An 18,033-nucleotide genomic window follows, 5' to 3' on the forward strand; every position below is an offset into this window, starting at 1 on the left:
TTTTTTTTGTTTTTAACCTCATAATAGACTAAGTTTATGCAATTTCTTCCTCATAATTGAGGTCTAGAATGTGTCTTACCCTTCAACAAAAATTAACAAATGTCAATCACTGAATGGGTATCAAGATTTATAAATACCCCAATCTTCCTAAAATAATACATCAACAAACAATTTCAAGTTCTTTCAAGAATAATTTGATTTCTCTAAGTTTGTAACATTATTTGCTCAATTTTCATCAGAAAATCATGGATAACTCCCAGAACGCAAGCTACAAAGCTGGCCAAGCCAAGGGCCAAGTCCAGGTAATCTATGTGCGATAAATTATAATCATATGCATATTATTCATTTCGACTTTAACATGCTGATAGATAATTGGCGGAATTGAAATTTTTAATAAGTGAATTTTAAAAAAATATATGTAATACAAATAGGATTGTCATATTAATATGTATGACTCGAACATGTTGTTATCTCTTGTATTCAGATTAACAAACTAGAAATAATAAAAGATAAAAAGAAAAACACAAAGAACTATCCGAGTCCACAGAATTCACTGTGTGTCCTTAAGAAATTTAATCCCCTCAAGTACCCGAGGTTGCAGATTAATTCCTCCCAAGATAAAACAGATTAACCATTAAAGAAGTAGCGGTACCTCAAACTTTGATAATTTCAACGAACTCAAAATGACAGTAATGAATCATACACACAGACACGATCGATCGATTTTGTTTTGTAAGAAATGTATGCAAAAGAAGGAAAGAATTTGATGCAGAAAAATGAGAGAAAACCTCTCTATTTATAGCCAACAAGAGGTCACAATCTTTTGGAAAGAAGACAACCTTTCAGAAAGGTCACAACACTTTGGAAAAGGCATAACCTTTCAAACGGTCAGAACCCTTTAGAAATGACACAACCTTTCATAAAGGTCACAACCCTTCGGCATAGTTACAACTCTTTAGGAGAGTCACAACCATTCATTTTTTGTTCACACCTTAAAACCCAACACGTGTAACATAAAGCAACCGTCGAGTCACCTTTGTGGCTACTCTAAAACCTTTTCTTAAATCAAAAGGGATTCAATAAGTTTAGCATGTTGGTGTCACAATTCTCACATAAATAGAACTAGTCTTATATATGGTGATCATATAGCTTTGCCTCTGATGACACTTGATATGTATTGTTATGTGACAGGAAAAGGGTAATCAGATGATGGACAGGGCCGCCAATGCTGCACAATCTGCTAAGGAATCATTACAGGAGGTTTGACCATTGATATCTCATTATACATACACATCACTAAATTTATTTCGTTTTTCAGCTATTGATAAGGCATGAAAATAATGTGTTTGTGTTGTATTTGATTGATATATATAGGCGGGGCAACAAGTGCAGGCCAAGGCACAAGGGGCGGCAGATGCAGTTAAGAATGCCACTGGCTTGAACAAATGAAATTCTATTCTTGATTACAGCCAGACGGGCTCATTTTTTTATCCCCTCTTGGAATAATTTGAAGTTTTTGTTTTCATTTCAAATTAAGAAAGCATTTTCGGTTACTTAGGTTGAGATTTTTTTTTTCTGAATTAAAGACAAAAAAGAAGTTGTGTGTAGGTCATATTGTCACAACTTTTTTTAATGTCATCTTTCTTTCAATCTAATAATAGTGTTTGGTTCTGTTGAATTTTTGAACTTTGCATTGCTGAGATGATATGATTACAATTTTGCCTATTTAAATTTTTTTAAACACTTTTAACTTATCGAAGTTAACTTTTATAAATTCTTTCAGGCGAAAATAAAGTACTAACAATTAAAAAATTATCTTCTTTTAAAATCTAACAAAGAATTATAGTTATACTATATTATATGATTATAAAGTTAGTGTGATCAGTCGCAAACTAATTTATTTTTTTTAAAAAAAAAACACATATCAGCAGCACATTGTTCATCATCCTGAAAATTTTATTGATCATACTTATTTAAAAGATGATGGTACATACCCCAAAAAAATTCTAAAATTAAGAAAGTGAAGCCAGGTACATAGAAAAGAAAAGTAACACTTGAGAACGGAATATTTCTTGCATTTATATTTTTTTTCATGTTATATGTTAGTTAATTTATAAGCCAAAAATGACGAAGAATAAAAATGATAATCTTAAATGAGAGCCTCCATTAACAAACTATGAATTTATATATGTAAAGTAGAGGAATGCAATAAAATTTCACAAACTTACAATTTAAAATTTAAATTTGAGGGTTATGAATATGTAAATTATGGGAGTTATTAATATTATTAAAAGTAGAAATTAAAGATGTGAATTATGGATAGTTACTTCTTGAAATACATTAAATAACAATAAAAAAATACTTAAAATACTAAAAATATTGTCATTTTATAATTAAGATAGGGTCAAAAAATTAGAAGAACAAAGAAAAATAAATTTATAAAGAGCAAAAATTAAAGAGGTGTGAGTCACATATAGTAGTTACTCATTGTAAATATTAACATGTGAAGAGTTTTTGTTATAAAGGTTCTTTCACAAATAAAATATTTATTTATAATAAAATAAGTATTTTACTTTTATAATAAATAATTAATTTGAATATGAGCAAGGCCAAAAGAAGAAGAAAAACGATACATGAAATTGTAGGCCATAAAAAAGTGTCACCTCATTTTAATTAAATAGAAGTTTATACTATATATATAGATATAAATATAGGTGTTTATTGAAAATTTGAAGTTAGACGTTAGTAAACCATATGATAAATATTGTGACATATTGAAGTTAAAACTAAGTGCTTATAAGCACTTTTTAAATTTACTCAACCATTCTAAAAATGTTTAAAAACTATTTTAACTTAAAAGCACTTAAAATAAGTCAATTAAATAACCTTTAGATTTAAAAATATTAATCAAAGTTCAATCAATTTGAAGCCACGGACTTCAGAAAAGAAAAAATATTAAACAAGTGGGTAAGAAATATTATCATATTTCAATATACCCGAAATCAGAAATAATTTTTCAACCTCCATAAGATGGTGTGATAATATTTGTGTGAATTCTACTACTTTCAGATCCAAATTTCATTAAATATATTATTGTTATAATATACACAAAATAATTAACCTCAAAATAGACTAAGTTTATGCAACTTCTTCCCCATATTGAGGCCTGAAATATGTCTTACCCTTCGACCAAGATTAATTAATGTCAAGCACTGAATGGATTTCAAGATCTATAAATACCCCAATTTTTCTAAAACAATACATCAACAAGCAATTCCAACTTCTTTCAAAAATAGTTTGATTTCTCTGAGTTTATAACACTAATTGGTAAATTTTAATCATAAAATCATGGATAACTCTCAGAATTTGAGCTACCAAGCTGGTCAAGCCAAGGGCCAAGCCCAGGTAATCTATCTGCTATAATTATTTGCACATTCACTTTTTCTTTAACATGTTTGTACATAATTGTCGAAATTAGATATTTCAATGAGTGAATTTGAAAAAAATAATTATCATAGCAATATGTATGACTCAAACCTACGACATATAAAGCAATTTTCGGATCACCTTTGCGCATTTTCCTTATGTCAAAAGGGACTCAACAATTTATGTATATATAAACAAAATTATTTATAGTCTATTTGTGTTACAATTCTCAAACAAGTAGAATTCGTTCTCTATATAATGATTATGTAGCTTTGCCCATAGTGACACTTAATATGTATTGTTATATGACAGGAAAAGGGTAACCAAATGATGGACAGGGCTGCCAATGCTGCACAGTCTGCTAAGGAATCATTACAAGAGGTTTGTCCACTGAAATTTCATTATATATGTACATGTCAGTAAAGTTTTATTCTTATATATTTTTAGCTATTCTTAAGATAAAAAAAAAATGTGTTTGTGTTATATTTGATTGATAATTTTGTAGGCGGGACAACAAGTGCAGGCCAAGGCACAAGGAGCGGCAGATGCAGTTAAAAATGCTACTGGTTTAAACAAATGAAATTCTAATCTCCATTGCAGAGCCAGATGGGCTCTTTTTTTTTTTTAATCCCCTCTAAAATAATTAGAAATTTTGTTGTTATTTCAAATTAGGAAAGCAATTTCTCTTATTTGGGATTTTAGTATTCTTGAGAGGATTCTTATTTCTGAATTAAAGAAGAAAAAGAAAAAGTTGTGTATAGGTAACATTGTCACAACTTTCTTAATTTCTTCTTTATTTTAATCTAATAAAAGTGTTTGATTTTGTTGAATCTCCAAATTTTGGATTGCTGAGATAATATGGTTATAGCTTTGTTGTTTTAATTTTTTAAATGCTTTAATTTATCGAAATCAAATTTTATCAATCTTTTCAGCTATAAATTTTAGGTTAGACATTCAAATTGAAACGCAATTTGTCTCCTATTAAATTATGAAAAGACTAAATATACGAATGATTAATCAAAGTTCAGTCAATTTAAAGTTTTGGACATCAGAAAATGAAAGAATATTAAATGTTTGGATAAAAATATATCATTATATCGCAATATATATGAAATAATTAATGTAGAATATTTCAACCATTATCAAACCTTGCTCGCATCACTTTATCGTATAAAGATGATTAAAGTTCCCTTTTATATCAAACCAAGTTTTTTTTCCAATAGTAATTTTTCTTTCTAGAAAACTGTTTTTCAATTCTTCAAACATTGAGTAAATGTCGATTCTTTTTAGTTGCAACTTCAACACCATTTAAAAAAAATGTTTTTCAAGTTTTGCAAATATTTTAAATTACGTAAATTGCTTTTCATTTTGCAAAATAAATTAATACTTGAAATTTGATATATTTGTTGGGTATGTAGCAAGAGTTAATGGGAAATGGAGGGATGATGAAAGAGGAACTTGAAAAAGTTGGGAACTTGGAAAGTTGAGAACTTGAAAAGTCTTTATTGAAAAGACATTTGTCCCTCATCGGTGGTGGAAAGAAAAATAGGAGAGTTTAAATATAGAAACACTCCTATTAATTGTTAAAAGGGTTGGAAAGAGGGACCCCCTCGCACCGTCGTCGTCGCTCAGCTTCGGATTTGGATGAGCATATTTTTTGGACAAAATTAAATTAAATGGCCAACGTTTTAATTAGTTAATTAACCGCTTCAATTAATTAGTTAATTGGCCCGACCCGATTCGGATCCACGCGCGACCCGTTTTATTTAAATCTTTCCCGTTTNTCAAATTTTATCAATCTTTTCAGCTATAAATTTTAGGTTAGACATTCAAATTGAAACGCAAATTGTCTCCTATTAAATTATGAAAAGACTAAATATACGAATGATTAATCAAAGTTCAGTCAATTTGAAGTTTTGGACATCAGAAAATGAAAGAATATTAAATGTTTGGATAAAAAAATATCATTATATCGTAATATATATGAAATAATTAATGTAGAATATTTCAACCATTATCAAACCTTGCTCTCATCACTTTATCGTATAAAGATGATTAAGGTTCCCTTTTATATCAAACAAGTTTTTTTTCCAATAGTAATTTTTCTTTCTAGAAAACTGTTTTTCTATTCTTCAAACATTGAGTAAATGTAGATTCTTTTTAGTTGCAACTTCAACACCATTTTAAAAAAAATGTTTTTTTAAGTTTTGCAAATATTTTAAATTACGTAAAAATGCTTTTCATTTTTGCAAAATAAATTAAGACTTGAAATTTGATATATTTGGATTGAACACTATAAAGAATCACTAGAATAGTTTTAGCACTCAACTATTTTAAAAGGTTATTTGACAAATCTAATTAGCTATATATGACGTGAAGTGCTTTTATAAAGAAAAAAAGTTAAAAGAGGTATAAATTATTACTCCTTATAAATATTGACATGTGAAAAGTTTTTATTATAAATATCTTTCATTAATAAAATAATTATTTATAATAAATTGAGTAATTTATTTGTATATCCAATAGCTCTATAGCATATGTAGAAACTACTAACAATATCCTATCAATGGTCACTGGAGAGAGGAGACGCTACTAGAACAGGACAAAAGAAAAAAAACAGATTAATGCAATTGGATTAGTTCCTAACCCAAATGTAAGAATTACTTAATTTGAATATGAGAAAGGCCGAAAGAACAAAATAGAATAATGTAATTGAAAGCCTTAGAAAAGTATTACATCATTTTATTTATATATAACTTTATATATTATATATATATTGAAAATTTGAAGTTAGACATTCCTAAATCATAAAATAAGTACATTGAAGTTGGAATGCAATTTGTCTCCTATTAAATTATGAAAGGACTAGATATATAAATAATTAATCAAAGTTTAATCAATTTGAAGTCTTGCACATCAGAAAATGAAAAAATATTAAACATTTGAATAGGTTATATTATCACACTACAATATACACACACAAAAAAACATCTCTATCTCCACAAAATAGTACTAATAAAGTTTGTGTGTGTGTTTTTTCAGATCCATATTTCATTGAATATATTTTTGTTGTAATATACACAAAATAATTAACCTCAGATAAACTAAGTTTATGCAACTTCTTCCCCATATTGAGGCCTGAATGTCTTACCCTTCAACCAAACTTAACAAATGTCAAGCACTGAATGGATTTCAAGATCTATAAATACACCAAACTTTCTAAAACAAGTACATCAACAAGCAATTTTAAGTTCTTTGAAAAATAGTTTAATTTTTCTGAGTTTGTAACACTAGTTACTCAATTTTAATCACAAAATCATGGATAACTCCCAGAATTTGAGCTACCAAGCTGGTCAAGCCAAGGGTCAAGCCCAGGTAATCTATATGCTATAATTATTTACACATTTACTTTTTCGTTAGCATACTTGTAGATAATTGCAAAAAATATAATTTTTTTATGAGTGAGTTTGAAGAGAGAAAAAAAAAAGATTGCCATATCAATATGTATGACTCAAACAAGTAGAATTCATTCTCTATGTTTGGATCATGTAGCTTTGTCTCTGATGACACGTGATATATATTATTGTGTGATAGGAAAAAGGTAATCAAATGATGAACAGTGCTGCCAATATTGCACAGTCTGCTAAGGAATCACTTCAAGAGGTTTGATCATTGATATATCGTTATATATATACATAGCACTAAAGTTTTATTCTTATAATTTATTTAGCTATTCATAAGATCAAAAAGTAATGTGTTTGTGTTATAATTGATTGATAATTTTGTAGGCGGGACAACAAGTGCAGGACAAAGCACAAGGAGCGGCAGAGGCAGTTAAAAATGCCACTGGCTTGAACAAATGAAATCCTAATTTCGATTGCAGCCATATGGGCTCTTTTTTTTTAATCCCCTCTAAAATAATTTGAAATTTTTTTGTTATTTCAAATTAGGAAAGCAATTTTTCTTATTTTGGATTAAGTATTTTTTTTTAGAGGTTTCTTATTTCTGAATTAAAGAAGAATAAAAAAAAAGTTGTGTATAGGTCACATTGGCACAACTTTCTTATTTTTTTTCTTCTTTTAATCTAATAAAAGTGTTTCATTTTCTTGAATCTTTAAACTTTGCATTTTTCGAGATGATATGATTATAATTCTATTGCTTTTAATTTATCAAAGTCAAATTTTATCAATCTTTCCAGCTACATCGCATCAAAGATATAAAATTTAGCTCATAAATTTTAAGTTAGAATTCATGAATCATGTGATAATATTGAAAATTAAAATGCAAATTGTCTTCCCAAATTATGGAAAGACTAGATATAAGATGATTAATCAAAGTTCAATGAAATTAAAGTTTTGGACATCAAAAAATGAAAAAATATTTAATATTTTGGATTAAAAAAATATTATCATATCGTAATGTACATGAAATAATTAATAGAGAATATTTCAACAATTATCAAACATTGCTCACATCATATTGTAGCATAAAGATAACTAAAGTTTCCTTTTATGTCAAACAAGTGTTTTTTTTTCGAAGGTAATTTTTTCTTTCTAAAATTCTGTTTTTAATTCTACAAACATTGGGTGAATGTATTTTTTAAAGTTGCAACTTCAACACCATTTTTAAAATTGTTTTTAAATTTTGCAATTATTTTAAGTTACCTAAAAAGTGTTTTTCATATTTGCAAAATAAATACTACAAAGCTAATATCCTTTACATCGATGGTTAACTTATCCATGGTCAATTTTTACAAACTCTATTTGTTAATAAGAAATAATGTATTTCAACCGAAATAATTTGTTTTGGTAGCATTTTTTTGTAAAATCATTTATTTCTATTTTTTATAATGAGCATGAACGCTAAGATTATAATTGATGAAAAGCTTGTTAGCACACAATTATATCAGCTTAAATGAAAAAATGAAATGGAAGAATTGATGTTTTTGATTAAAAAAAAGTCCGAATAACAAAATCAGGATCAAAGCAAAATATAATTCAATAATTTTATACAGTAATTTCTTGATAATTGTTTGAATGGTTTGAAGCCATAAAAATCATTACTAATAAACATTAGAATTTGCATGTGGATTTATGCATAGTTGAAAAATCAAAGGAAAGAGAAAAAAAAATGCATTTTCTTATGTTTACTTGAATGAAAATCTGAAATTGTACATAAATAAGACTTTATTATAAATTAGAATAATTCATATAAGCATTTGGGTAAATGTTTATCAAAATTGATTAATAATTTACACTCTCATTTGTATTATTAATAAAATAATTTGCGTTGATCTAACTCAATAATAAATGAAAAAATTAATCGACATAACTCATTTAAAAGTAAAATTATTATAAAATCAAATTTGATAGGATGTCTCTAAATTATACTTGTATTAAAATATCGGTAAAAATTGTTAACGTTGGTATTTGTATATATGTGTCGATTTCCAATTTAAAAGAAATCAATTTTCTAGGACCATAACCCTAATTAATCCAAATCTAAAAAACAGCATTTCGGATCTTGGATACACTCCATTTGACCCGAATCTGTTCGAACTCATTCCATCTGAGTTTTCTCTTCTCATCCCTAAAACCCTACCAAAATCCTCCTTGTTCATTCCCAAAAAACCAGCCGAAACTCTCTTCAGTTTTGATCAATTAAGCAATCGGAATCTACCAAGAAGAATGCGAAATCAACAGCGATGGCTTCTCCTTCTTCTCCGGCACCGTTCTCTAGCTCAGCCTCACATTTCTAGGCACCACATCAATCAATCTCCGTTTCAGGTAAATCGATCTGTTAGTACTATCGCTTCTTCAACTATCCACTCACGTACATCTCACATGCTCCCTTACCAATCACTCACCGTTCGTAGTTTCTCCACATCTGAATTGGCTGTCGAACACAAAGATTCAGATCAAATCGCTGTTTTAACTGGTATTTTCTCTAAACCAAACCGGAGTAATGAAGAAATTAAGCTTGATTTAGAGTCTAATAATGTTACTGTCACGCATGATTTGGTTATAAGAGCGTTAAGGAGCTTTAATGCCGCCCCTGATGCGGCACGTAAGTTTTTTAACTGGGTTAAGGAGAATGAGAGCGAGAGGTTGAGTTCAAAGGTGTATAATTATATGTTGGGGATATTGGGGTCTAATGGGTTTGTCAAGGAGTTTTGGATTATGGTTGAAATCATGAAAAGTAAAGGGTATGGAGTGTCCAGGGGTACGTTTAATCGGGCTATTGAGAGATTTGAGAAGGAGAAGCTGAGCGGCGACCTGGAGAAGCTAAAAAAGTTGTATGGTTCTGAGCTGGCCGACAATTTGAGCGAGGAAGTTTGTTCCAGGGTTTGCAAATTGATTCGAGGAAATGTATGGGGAGATGATGTGGAAAAGCAGCTGCGAGAGTCAAAATTCGAGCTCTCGAGTGAATTGATCAGTATGGTTTTAGAGAAGCTTGAATGTGAAACTAATAAGGCTTTGATATACTTTAGGTGGATTGAAGAGAGCGGTCTATTTAAACACAATGAGCAGACATTTAATGCTATCGCAAGTGTCTTAGGTAGGGAAGAGTTCAGTGAGAAGTTCTGGAAGTTAGTTGATGAAATGAGAACTGCAGGATTTGAAATGGAAAAAGAAACATATATTAGGGTTCTGGATAACTTTGTTAAGAGGAAAATGATTAAGGATGCCGCAGACTTATATGAGTTTGCAATGGTTGGCATAAACAAGCCATCCTCGGAGGACTGCACTTTTCTATTGAAGAAAATAGTTGTTAGCAAGGAGCTTGATTTGGAATTGTTCTCAAAAGTTTTAAGGGTCTTCACAGAAAGTGGCAATTCATTGACTAGTGCTAACCTCGATGCCATTCTCAAGTCTTTGACCAGTGTTGATAGATTTGGCGAATGTAACAAGATATTGAAAGCAATGGAGGATGCTGGTTTCACACCTAGTCATAATCAGCAGAGGAAAATTGCTTTTAATTTGGGTAGTGGTGGGAAGGATAAGGAATCCAATGAGTTTATGAATTATATAGAATCAACTGTCTCTACTCCAAATTCTAAAACATGGACATCTTTAATTGAAGGATACTGTGAAGCGGGTGATCTGGCTAAAGCTTCAGAAGCATTTGAAATGATGATCGAAAAGGAAGGGTCATCCCATGCTGGGTATGCTTTAGAGCTCTTAGTGTCCTTGCACTGCCGCAAGAGAAGAGCGATTCACGCATTCAATCTTGTTGAGAAGATGGTCAATGAGAAAGAACTACATGTGTGGCATACCACATATAACTTCTTGATAGGAAAATTATTGGCCCAACGAGGTTTCGAGGAAGCTCTGGATGTTCTACATTTGATGAAAAGTCAAGATTACCCACCTTTTCTGGATCCCTTCATCAAGTACCTTTCGAAGACTGGAAGTGCTGATGATGCACTTGAATTTACTGCAGCAGTGACCCTGAAGAAACTTCCATCAACTTCTGTGTTTCTCAATTTGTTTGAAGCATACTTTAAAGCAGGAAGGCGAAGTGAAGCACAGGACTTCCTTGCAATATGTCCGAGATACATTAGGAACCATGCAGATGTTTTGAATCTTTTTTGTTCCAAGAAACCCCAGAAAGCAACTGCCACTATTCCTGTGACTGCATAGGCTCAGATGGATATGTCGTCTAGTTTTTTTGTGCTGCAACATGTTTGGACATTTTTTCCTAATATTTTCTTATGAAAGTTTGCAACCGTCTCTGCTTTCTTTAAATATCGGGGCTTAGTCCCTTAGAAACCATTTTCTAATTAGAGTTCACTTGGTGAATTTAATCGACACAATAAAACATAGTTGCATTGGACTCATCAAAGTTATGGGTGAACACTTCATCATGTTTTCATAAAAGTTACCGACTCCACTGAGTTGTTCATTTTATGGTTCTCTGAGTAGGCTTGAGGAAAAAGGGACCTGTAATTGGTCTAGTCTGTTGGATCCATCATACATATTGTCTTAATTCTGACTTTACTTGATTATGTAAACAACCTTGGAGAATTTCATGTTCCTTCAACTCCTAGCAATGCTCTTAAAGTTAAATGTCTGTTAAAGTTTACTTAGTTGGCATAATCAGGCTCCTGTATCGAGCTGTGAGCAATTTTTTGGATTGTATCTGCTCCTTAGCTGTAGTGTAAACTGTTGTATATGAGCAGGTATTGTCTTCACTTTGTAAATTTTTGTTTGATGACCTTGGAGAATTTCATGATTACAAGGGTTTGCTATTTCAATTGAATCCAACTCGAAGTTTTTCATTTCTTTTATCTGTAGATACTTATGGATCACTGCAATTATTGTGCTACATTAACAAACTCAAGTTTTTGTTGGGCCTATTCTTCTAAATTTTTTTGGTTCCAACATGGGAATGTTTATTTGGTCCATCTTGAAGAGGAATATGATAAAAATCTTAGTTCTTCTCTGCTATTGCACATGTCTCTTCTTCAACATAACTGCTTCAGCGAGGGGTATTTTTGTCTTTCCATGTGCCCTTTGTTGCGTTGCTTGATTTCATCGGAATTTCTCAGCTTGAGCTTCTTCTCTTCCCCTGCATGAAGCTTTTCTGTAGTGGCTTGGGAAATGGGCTTCTGGGTTTGGTGTAATAATTTCTTTTTCTTTTCCTTTCTTTGGTAGGAATGGCACCAGGTAGCCGCTTGTGATGACACTGTTTAAAACATAGCCCATTTTATAACTTATTTGAAGTTTAGCCATACTTTACAGTTTACAACCTCCCCCGCTTCTTCTTCTGAAGTTATAACTTCAAACCCATCTTTACAACTTTGATTCTGAGGCGACTAAATTTAAAACGTTGGGCAATTCAGGGAATACTATTTCGTGTTTTCTCCTTGGGCCAATTATCAAAGAGAGATGGCTTCAGTTGAAATTTATAGCCATGTTGATGACTTATGCTACTATTATACTCATTGGTTCGAATAATTTAGATATATATTATGTTGGACCCATTAAAAGAGAACATTCTTTACTATACGTTTATTTGTTTTCAAAGTCATTAAAATTTGAGATCTCTAATTTCATCCTTTGTTTTTTAATGTGTTGCATATTCACTTGAACATTTTTTTCCCCTCTAAATTGGAGACGTCATCATTATATCACTATTCTAAGTTCATGAATCTCATGATATTTCTAAGGAACTTTAGACTACTTTGTGGTTTCTGTACCGGTATTTCACATTACAGAAGAAATTAAAGTCCCCTCCAATATGAGTTGTACAAGAACAAGAAAAAAATATTAATCAGCAGTTAAAAAGAATTGAAGAAAAAGATTTTTAATAAATAGTAATAGTATTTGTTTGTTGGATAAAGGTGGACAGAGATTGAGATTAGTCTATACACCGCATTAAAGATGTTTGGGAGTATTGTACCAAGAAGGAAAATGATGCATCAATACTCTACCAGACAAAATCTCCTTATGGACCTTATTGTCACTTTGTGCCTTTTTTCTATTTTCCTTCTTTAAATTATTATAGTGTACTCAAGATATTGCTATTAAAATTTGAATTTAATTACCTTGATATATTCTTTCCAATTATATATCAACTTATTTACATAGACAATTTTTTCCCATTCTGATTCTAGTTGGGAGTGAATGGGACATTTCAATGAGCAAAACGCGATGAGAATGACCTAACAAAACATATTAATGAATTTTGTTCTTTTTTCATCTCATCAATATTTCAAATATATATTTGAGCTGCGTATATTAATACTTTATAGTGTAGTTTAATTTATATACAAGAATATATGACGGTGAAAATAAATCTCAGTTGGAGGCTTCTATTTGTCATATTACAAATGGAGTTTTGGAATTTAGCTTCACAAATTTGTAGACACTAGACAAGTGAGGTTCTTACACTACATAAGACAATTTTGTCACCAACTTGTCATGATTAATAGCTGTTACATTTACCTACTCCTCCACCTTTGCTACTATTATTTGGAACATTTAGGGCAAAGTAAGTTTAATTAAGAGATGCAATTTTCTAGCCAAGTTTAGTTTAGTATACAAGACCAATATATATCCCCTTTAAGGTGAATTACTTGTACCTCTTCTCTAATACAGAAAATTTAATTTAGTGGGACATATCCTTCCGTTTATTCATTACTCATCTAATTAATTATTAATATATATACTTTGATCTAAAGATACACTGATTTATAATTTTTTTTGAGTAATAATTTTCAGCAGAAATATAATTGAACACCACATGAGGTATTAAGTTAAACTCATTGATCTTGAAGTTTGTTAGCAAATTAATTTTAGTAGTAAGATAAAAGTGATATTTGTCCTAATTTCGATCTCTATCTTATATTTAATTAAGACATCAATTTCTTATTTTTATTGATGCTTTCATTTTCTTTTTGTTGGTGAAACATCACCAAATAAAGGAGGAGGAAAGAGCAACGACGACGATAAGCCTTTTGTGTAAGGGACATATATGTATGATTTTGTGTAAGCTAAGGGACATGCACGTTTTTGTGTACCTAAAAAAACTTGAGGGACATGCATGCTTTTGCAATTTATTGGTACCATCTTAATAATTCATGTAGCTATATAGCCATCTTGGGTTGCTTGCATTTTCCGTCAATTATGAAATTTATGTACAACAACAACAACAACAGATCAAACGTGATCTGATAAGTGGAGTCTGAAGAGAGTAAAGTGTACATATAATTTACCCTCATCTTATGTAGGGTAGAGAGACAATTTTTGATAGATCTTGACATGTGTGTAAAACAGGGGCGGACCTACAAAGGGTCAAGTGGGTATATGAACCCACTTGGTTGAAAAATAACACTGTATATTTATATATATTTGATCAGTTTTTAAAATTTTATATGTATATATTAACTTTTGAACCCATTAACACAAGTGTGACCCTTGGCAGAGTGGTGAAAAAGGTTCTATTTTCCCAGCCAGCCCAAGTTCGAATCCCTGGTGCCACGTTTTAATTTTATTTTTTATATCNACATATCAAACGTGATCTGATAAGTGGAGTCTGAAGAGAGTAAAGTGTACATATAATTTACCCTCATCTTATGTAGGGTAGAGAGACAGTTTTTGATAGATCTTGACATGTGTATAAAATACTCTGATTAATCAAGAAAAACATTTTCAAAACCAGTGAAGACGTGTTGGTGCCTGTGCAAATTCAGCTAATTTGAATCATGATCATGCCTTCACCCATTTAACATAGGGTAATTCTAAATGACCAGAAAATTTGGCAAGAATTTGGTCAGAAATTTAAGAAAATTATAATATCTTTTTTATTTTAAAATAAACTGATCTTTTTTTCCATTTTTTAGTTATAAGGTATTAAAGTTAAAAGGATAAAAATGTTTAAAATGGTAAAATACCATTCTGGCCAAAAGGATTTTTTCCTAAACAATAATGTTAAGACTAATTAATCAATCTGACATAACTCTAATTATATGTTTAATTTTCTTTAGTTTGTCAATTGTTTCTTTATTTACGTCTTGTTTTCAAAAAACAGAAGAAGGGAATTTAAGGATAAAAAGATAAAAGCCAAAAAGAAAAGTTCATTAATTTTGCTAGAGTGAAATTTCCACTAAGGTATAGTTCAAAATTGAGAAGGCGGAAGCTTCGAAGAGGGAAGGACCACTACTTACTAACGTTCCAAGCTTTTTGTTTCGGGAGATTTAGTTTTATAGCCTTTTATAAATTTATTTTTAATTTTTTGTATTGTTTGAGATATTCATTTTTACTTTTAAGAAATAGAAAATGCCATTTTCTTTCCTTAAGAATATATTCGATCGACCACTTTAGTACCAATGGCAAAAGAATTAATGAATCGAAAATTAAAAATTAATATGAAAGAAGAGGAGTAGAAATCAGAGTACAAGTTTTAAATTGTCTGGCGTGTAAATTTTTATATACTCATTAAATCTTTTTGACAAATTATATGGTGCTATTATACATACATATTTTTGGCAGCTGAGGTGGAGCAAAGGTTATATATATCGTGATTATAATTCTATTAAGTTATTGAGTTATAAACTAATGTAATTTGTGTATATAAAGTGAATAATTCTTAAGATCACAAATATAGAGTTCGGACCAAAGTTATTACATTCGATCAAACAAGATCCTTAGCTTAGACCCTGTTTTTTTTGGTATGTGTGTACTTGAATATATATATTTATATCTGATCAAACCTTGCTAATTACGTATTGTATTTACGGATTTTTAAAAAAAAAATTGTTGCGATTACAAAGCCTTAACAATTTGTAATCAACACTAGTGTATATATATTAAGTGTATCACATGTATATTACAATTAGTTTTTTGTTATGGATTTTGTTGAGATGATTGATGTATGTTTTGAGAAGAATATGAAAATGTTTAATTAGAAGGCTAAATATAATGGTCCCAACTTTGAAGCAAGCAAGTAAGAATATAGTAGTGAACAAAGAAAGAGACAATAGATCCAGCTGTGATTCAAATTCCTCTTAATTCATATCTATTTTCCTTTTGTCGACTATATAGTATAGTATTATATGTTTTTTCTTCTTCTCACGTTTAGTCAATTCATATTCCTATTGTTACAATGCTGTTGGTCCATTTCCTTGCATGTGTTTCTATCCATTTCATAAAATTGGCTCTTGCTTATACACTTCTTCTCTTCACATACACCTAATTATACCAAAAGGGAATGAATAAAACTTGCCATCAATATGCCTTTCTTAATATTATTATTTTTCTATGTTATGTCTCGTGAACCTTTTCAATATAGTACGAATTGCTAGTTTCCGTTCATAATTTTGTTATCTTGTTTTATTGTTACATAACAAATAGGGCTAGCTAGAAGCATGCATGTTATGCGGCTACAATGACACTTTTTTGCCCTCTCTTCGTTCGGGATAGGAGGGCTAGTGAACACGGGGAAGAAACAGGTGAAAAGTGTTGTTCATAATGGAAATTAAGATATTATTACTTTGCCTCTTTGTTGGACTACTAACGCAAATACAATAGTCTTGGTCTCCCTGATCAGGCTTAGAAACCAATTTGAATTTGAATTTGAATCTTGCCATGTCACTGATTTTCAATCGTAGGCATTTTGTTAGAAAGTTAATGTGCTAGTCAAGAATTAGGTTGAGGTGGCAAGTGGCTTAGGGTCTATTTGGATGGACTTAAAAAAAGTAACTTATAAGTCAAAAGGTAAAAGTCATAAGTAGATGGTACCCAATTTTTGACTTATTTTAAAATTATTTTGGCCCAAAAAATGAATGCTTAAAAGCACTTTATAACTTTTCCAAACACTTCCAAAACTAAAAACTACTCAAAAATCAAAAACACATAAAAATAAATTAATCCAAATGACACTTAATCCCATAAGAGAATGCTTTTTTTATGCCTTGAGTTTGGGTGTTAGCCACAACTCATATTCTTTCAGTAATTCTTCCCCTTGTTCATTCTTGGACGTACCCATTAACTTTACATCTTTTCTTTAGTGTCCAAACGAAAAAAGAAAGTAAACGGTTGAAAGTATCTATTCTTTTATTGGTTCATTTAAATTTGTGATCATCACATTAGAATACAGTGTAGGTTCTCATTTTCCATTAATTAAAACAAAATTCTGACAAATAAACTATAAGGAAAAAGGAAAAACTAGAATAAATAAAAGAAATAAATTCTTTGAGTAATAGTTCTCACAGTCTGTTTGGATAATGTAGGAGGGAAAAAAAAGTAGCTAGGAAAAATGCATTATTCTTCATATTTACTTTTCCTCCACTTTCACCATGACTTCTACAACTTTTATTTTGAATCAATAGGGTAAAGTAAAGGGAAATAAAAGAAAAAAAGTGAAAAGGGTAAAAAAGAAAAGTAAAAAAAAATATAAGTTTACAAACTTTAGGTTCCAATTATGTGCATGGAAGTAGACAAAAAATAAGAATCTTGATGAAAAAGAAAAACAACATAGTAAGAAAGAACAAGCAAAGTATATATATATGTACTACTACTTTAATTTGAGTACCAATTAGGTAAGGTTAACAAAAGAGTACAGTGAACTCAATTGAATTATTTTAATTATATGATATTTAATCTATTAACTTTATATTTTATTTTAGCATTATTAACATAGTAATACCTAAATCAAACGAAAAAATGTGAAAGATAGGAACATGTTTTACCCTCAGCAAATATTGACTGGTCCAATTAACGAAGCAATACGTACAAGCAGCAGTATACAAAACGATCACGTCAGCAGTGTACAGACTCCCATTACATAATTTGCACTTTCCCTTTGTTTCTTTGTTAAGAATATTAATAAGACCATTCACAAATGTCTCTAGTTTGGGGTGGGTTGGTTATTAATTATTTCCCTTCAGTATTTTAAATAAAAAGTAAGTGATAGAAAATATTTTTGTTAACAAAATAATAGATAATTTTAGTTGAACATTTATATTTTCGTATCATAATCTGATATAAATTATGCTTTTAAAATATATCACGTTTTATGCTTAATCCTAGTTAAAGAACTTATGTTGATAGAGGCAAAAGTTCAAGTAAATACCCACAACTTAAACTTTTACGTTCAAAACTT

General features: G+C 30.2%; 4 protein-coding genes across 4 annotated transcripts; all 4 read left to right on the forward strand.

Annotated features, from left to right (window-relative positions):
- Positions 1-189: 189 nt before the first annotated feature.
- LOC125848236 (stress-induced protein KIN2-like) lies at positions 190-1,449 on the forward strand. The gene is made up of 3 exons (XM_049528065.1): positions 190-302; positions 1,192-1,260; positions 1,375-1,449. Exons 1-3 carry the CDS (start codon positions 246-248, stop codon positions 1,447-1,449), a joined length of 201 nt encoding a protein of 66 aa, XP_049384022.1. The 5' UTR covers positions 190-245.
- A 1,787-nt stretch (positions 1,450-3,236) lies between these two features.
- On the forward strand, positions 3,237-4,256 carry LOC125848234 (stress-induced protein KIN2-like). Its single transcript, XM_049528063.1, has 3 exons — positions 3,237-3,405; positions 3,739-3,807; positions 3,932-4,256. Exons 1-3 carry the CDS (start codon positions 3,349-3,351, stop codon positions 4,004-4,006), a joined length of 201 nt encoding a protein of 66 aa, XP_049384020.1. The 5' UTR covers positions 3,237-3,348; the 3' UTR covers positions 4,007-4,256.
- Positions 4,257-6,600: 2,344 nt separating this feature from the next.
- On the forward strand, positions 6,601-7,537 carry LOC125848235 (stress-induced protein KIN2-like). The gene is made up of 3 exons (XM_049528064.1): positions 6,601-6,801; positions 7,021-7,089; positions 7,215-7,537. Exons 1-3 carry the CDS (start codon positions 6,745-6,747, stop codon positions 7,287-7,289), a joined length of 201 nt encoding a protein of 66 aa, XP_049384021.1. The 5' UTR covers positions 6,601-6,744; the 3' UTR covers positions 7,290-7,537.
- A 1,431-nt stretch (positions 7,538-8,968) lies between these two features.
- Positions 8,969-11,174, forward strand: LOC125848034 (pentatricopeptide repeat-containing protein At3g02490, mitochondrial-like). Its single transcript, XM_049527815.1, has one exon. It carries the CDS (start codon positions 9,114-9,116, stop codon positions 11,067-11,069), a length of 1,956 nt encoding a protein of 651 aa, XP_049383772.1. The 5' UTR covers positions 8,969-9,113; the 3' UTR covers positions 11,070-11,174.
- Positions 11,175-18,033: the final 6,859 nt, after the last annotated feature.

Source organism: Solanum stenotomum, chromosome 12 (assembly GCF_019186545.1).
Source record: "Solanum stenotomum isolate F172 chromosome 12, ASM1918654v1, whole genome shotgun sequence".
NCBI classification, from domain to species: domain Eukaryota; kingdom Viridiplantae; phylum Streptophyta; class Magnoliopsida; order Solanales; family Solanaceae; genus Solanum; species Solanum stenotomum.